We start from the raw sequence: 5,432 nt of genomic DNA on the forward strand, positions 1-5,432 counted from the left end.
TCCATGTAAGTAAAAGCCCAGTTGTCAAGGAGACACACACTTGAAATATTGGCTTGGAAAGCTTCATTCACATTGGAGAAAATACCTTTGATCTAAAGTGGAAATAAATGCTCTGCGTGAACTACCTAGTGAATTTTATCTTTACTTCATTAACCACTCCCTTTGTTATTCTTCTTACATTTTCCTCCCAGTTCAGTGATGGGCACTGTCCTTCTTCTTCATGCACCTCTTATTTATTTATTTATTTATTTGGCTGCACCAGGTCTTAGTTGTGGCATGTGGAATCTTTAGTTGAGGCATGTGAACTCTTAGTTAAGGCATGTGGAGTCCAGACCAGGGATTGAACCTGGGTCTCTTGTGTTGGGAGCATGGGGTCTTAGCCACTGGACCAGCAGGAAAGTCCCCTTATGCATCTTTTATTATGTATTTTGGACTCAAATGTTTTCCAGAACCTCTGGGGCACTTAGGTTTGTAATATGGCTTCATTAACTAAAAATATATTTATTACTATATCTGGTTAATAAATGGAGTTTGTATTATATTAGGGAAGACATAAAATAAATGTAAACAAATAAGTAGATAAACAGCATCACATAGTGAAGCATAGTTTGAAGGAGACTGCCAAGGATAAGGCAAATTTAGATAATGAGGTAAAATGGTCAGGAACCCTTTTCTGAGGAAGTGATATTTGAGCTGAGACATGAAGGGTAAGGGCCCAAAGCATTTGAGTATATGAGGATGTCCATTACAAGAAGAATAAATAATACATACAAAGGCCTGAAGGTGAACATGAATGTTGTGTGTTAAGGAGTATGTGGCAGATTGGAATAGAGTTATTGAGGGTTAACTAACAAAACATGAAGTCAGTATATTATGGGAGTTCAAGTAATTTAAGGTGTTATTAAGAAGAATTAAAATTGTTTTCTAAGGTTATTTAAGAGCCATGGTCTGATTAAATTTTTAATATATTTATATATTTTAATACATTATTTCAGAAACCTTATTTATGAAACTTAGAAGTCTAGATAAAATAAATTAAATTTGTTTATTTTCTCATATACTTTTTACATATTTGAAATTTTTTATTAAAAATTTTTGTCCTAATATTAATATATTGGAGTTTTTCTTATTTCTTTCTAGGTTAATATTCTGAAGTTATTTTTTCTTTTATCTCTACTATGTTCCTGAGCTCTATTACTTCATTTCTGAGTTTTTCTAATTCTGATTTATGTTGTTCTTTCAGCTCTTATAGCATATCAGAAAATTCAGAACACTTAATACAGTTAAGATGGCAATACTATCCCACATTCTGTTGCTCAGTTGCTTAGTTGTGTCTAACTCTTTGCGACCCTATAGACTGTAGCCTGCCAGGCTTCTCTGTCCATGGGATTCTCCAGGCAAGCATACTGGAGTGCGTTGCCATTTCCTTCTCTAGGGGAACTTCCTGACCCAGGGATTGAACTGGCGTCTCTTGCATTGGCAGGCAGATTCTTTACCACTGAGGCACCAGGGAAGATTCTTTAAACCATAATTTTAAAATTCTTTTTCAGGAACTTCATATATCTGCTTTTCTTTAGAGTTGGTTTCTGGCACTTTGTATTGGTCCTTTGATTTCCCTGTTTCTCTGTATCCCTTGTGATTTTTCACTGAGGTTTTGGCTTTGTGGAAACAGCCACTTCTTGCAGTCTTTACAGACTGCCTTACTACCTTCATCAGTAAGCCCAACCAGGGGTCCTGGAACCTATCAACCACCTTTTCTTGGGATGCATCTTCTTTGGGGTTGTGTGTATGCTTTTATTTTAGTATAAATGGCTGCTTCTGACATGTTAATTTGCTGTTTCTTCTGAGGATCTTTTAGTTTCTCTTGTATTCCTCTAACCCTTAATCTATTGCTTCTCCTGGTGCCTGCCTGTGGAAATGTATATTTTTTGCTACCCAAACATGCTGCAATACTCAACTGTGTTTTCAGTGGCCTCCAATGTGATGTACAAACTATGCCACCATTCCCGTTGGCAAACCAAGCCAGATAAGACAAAAAACCAGTCCCTTGGGTAGCCCCCAGAGAAGTCAGAATGTTGGACACAAGTTCCACTTTTTTCCTGTCCTGAGGAAGGAGCCAGAAATTAGGAGTAGGTGGGCTTCCCAGGTGGCTCAGTTGGTAAAGCATCCACCTGCTAATGCAGGAGATGCAACAGACTCAGGTTCAATTCCTGGATCGGGAAGATTCCTTGAAGGAGGAAATGGCAACCCACTCCAGTATTCTTGCCTGAAAAATCCCAAGGACAGAGGAGTCTGGCGGGATGCCATCCATAGGGTCACAAAAAGTAGGACACAACTGAACGACTGAGCAGGGCACATATTCTTCATCACACCTCATTATACTGGGTGGCAAGAGGGACTCGGGCAAGCGAACTCTAAACAAGCAAACTTCTTGGCTGTCTTTTCTTTTGTTTATGTATTTATCTGAGTGCTAGAGCCCCTTAACTAGTTTTTAGAGTAAAGATATTTTGGTACATGTAATCCTATTGATTCAGTATCTCTTGGGGAGAATGAGGGGCTGCATCTTTATAGTTCACTCTTCCTAATGTCCTGTCTTCCTTTGCTTTAGGTCTTTGAAAGTTTCCATTTCCTGCTTTGTAATGGAGTATTGAAATATTTCTTTAGTATTCATTTTCATTTTTCTCTTGGCATTTTGACTATTTCTCTTTGAATATTTGTTTTAGTGTATGTTATAAGGGTTACAGTATAAAATATACTTAAGCTTTCACAGTCTATTTTTTCATATATTGTAGCATTTCTTATGAAATGAAAAAACTTATACCTTCAATATGTTTATACTTACCTTTCCGTTTATGTTATAATTGTCATGTTTATCACATTTACATATATTGAAAACACCACCAGACTGTTAAAAGCTTTGCTTTCCAGTCAGATACATCTGAAATAACTTAATAGGGGAATAAATGATCTTAATATATTTACCTAGATATTTAGCTTTCATGTTGCCATCTTTCATTCCTAAAGATTCTATCAATGTAAATAACTTCCTGTAGTCATTTTTTTCAATCAGTTTTTTGCCTCACTGTGTCTCCTTTCCTTTTCAGATTCTATTTGCATCCTTACATATATTACCACAATAACTTTTATACATCTGTCACGTTTACTTTTTCCTCTGTCATTTCCGTCTGCTGTAAGCCCTCCAGCATTTTTTTCCCTCAGACTTTAAACTTTTTATTTTGTATTGAGGTATAGCCAACTAACAATGTTGTGGTAGTTTTGCCCAGGCTGAGCAAAGGGACTGAGCCGTACATATACATGTGTCCATTCTCCCCGGCATTTTAGGAGTTACTTATTTCAGTTCTGTAGTTTTAGTGTTTTCCTTTATGTGGTTTCTTTTTCTCTGTGTTGTCTCAGCATCTGTGGTTTATCTTTTACCTTGAGAGTGGATCACATTTTTTTTTTTTTTGTTCTTTTTACAATTAATAATTTTTAAGTTGTTTTTTGGACATTGTGAGTGCTGTGTTATGTTGAAATGTTTACATGTTGATATTTTTATTTTAGCAAGTAATTGAAGCAATAAAATTTAGGCTACATGTTATGTCTTGCTGTTTGCAGTAGTATAATTCTCTGGTTCTGGGCTTAGCTATACTGGTTTGTGTCCTTTTCATGCATACACGATTCATGTTTAGGCTAAGGTTTGTACCTGTTTCCTTCACACATTAGGGAACCTTCTCTCAGTGTTTCCTTTCCAGGACTCCTCCCTCACTTCCCTCTTTGGTGGTATTCCTTACTGTGATTCTTGTAGTAGGAAATATGTTGGGGTTTTTTGTAACTCAGTTTTGTCCCAGTATACTTGAGGCCAACCTATATTGCAAAGCTATGAGTGATAGAGAAAGTGGCAAGAAACTCAGTCTAGTGTAGGTCATTTTTTAAGATTTTTACTTCCCTCCACAACCCTTTTCTGTTTAATTTACAGACCTCAAGTGTTTGATTTTTTTATTCTGTCAAGCATTTTTAGTTGATATCAGTCAGAGAGGTTCAGAGAGGGAGATGATCTTGAAAGGGTTTTCATCACCATGATGGTACTAGAACATATTCAGTTGAGGAGTTATTTAATGTGAAAAAATTTTTTTAATTTATTTTCTGTTGTATCATTGTGGACTCATTGCTTTTTTTAAAAATTTGCTTATTTTTACTATTTATTTATTTATTTGTTTGGATGCACTGGGTATGAGTTGTACCATGTGGGATCTAGTTCCCTGACCAACGATCAAACCCATTCCCCCTGTGTTAGGAGTCCAGAGTCTTAGCCACCAGAAAAATTTCTGATTGCCTTTTATCATATTGTTACATTCCATCACAATAATTTTTATGCTACTGTTTTCACAGTTTTGGCCAGTAACACCTGTGTACGTCTTTGATGGAAACTGATATAAGAAAGAGTATATTAAATCACTCTAGTAAAGTATGATAAATGAGTTATGGAAACTGTCATTGATATTACACAATGTATAGCTGATTTTAGAGTTATCTAAAGTAATTCACTCTAATGAGTGATATTTTTAATTTAAAAGAATGCAGTGTAGAATATTCACTGTTCTTTGTCAAGGAAAATAAAATGTTTTTCTCTTTTAGATTTGAATTGAAGATATGAAATAATGAGCTATGAAAATGTACATATTTATTAAAAACCTTCATCTCTCACTGTGCATCAGAAAATTCATACTGGTGAGAAGCCCTATGAATGTGACAAATGTGGTAAGGCCTTTAGTTGACACACAGACCTTATAATACATCAGAGAATTCATACTGGTGAGAAACCCTATGAATGTAAGCAGTGTGGAAAGGCCTTTAGTCGTTCATCCAACTTTCTGCAACATCAGCTAATTCATAGTGGTGAAAAACCCTATGAACGCCATGAATGTGGGATGACCTTTAGTCTTAGTATAGGTCTTAGGGAGCATCATAGAATTCATACTGGGGAGAAACCCTACAAATGTAAGGAATGTGGAAAGGCCTTTAGTCAGGCCTCACATCTTGTTCAACATGAGCGAATTCATTCTGGGGAGAAGCCCTATGAGTGTAAGGAATGTGGGATGACATTTAGTCATGGCTATCAACTCATTCCACATCAGCGAATGCATATCAGTATAAAACCCTATGAATGTCGTGAATGTGGGAAGGCCTTTAGTCATGCTTCAGCACTTATTCAACGTGAGAGAATTCATACTGGTGAGAAACCCTGTAAATGTGAAGAATGTGGGAAGGCCTTTATTAATGGTGGAAGGCTAAGAATGCATCACATAATTCATACTGGTGAGAAACCCTATGAATGTAAAGAATGTGGAAAGGCCTTTAATCACCCCTCAAACCTTGTTAGGCATAAGACAATTCATACTTTAGAGAAACCACATCAGTGTAAAAATTGTTGA

At 36.2% G+C, this 5,432-nt stretch overlaps 1 protein-coding gene across 1 annotated transcript; it reads left to right on the forward strand.

Moving 5' to 3' along the window:
• Positions 1 to 4,688: 4,688 nt before the first annotated feature.
• Positions 4,689 to 5,432, forward strand: LOC136157486 (zinc finger protein 345-like; the record flags this gene model as incomplete). The annotated part of the gene is given in 1 exon segment (XM_065919354.1): positions 4,689 to 5,432. A coding segment is annotated over 1 exon segment (744 nt), but the record flags the coding sequence as incomplete, so codon positions are not given.

Source organism: Muntiacus reevesi, chromosome 2 (assembly GCF_963930625.1).
Source record: "Muntiacus reevesi chromosome 2, mMunRee1.1, whole genome shotgun sequence".
Lineage (NCBI taxonomy): Eukaryota > Metazoa > Chordata > Mammalia > Artiodactyla > Cervidae > Muntiacus > Muntiacus reevesi.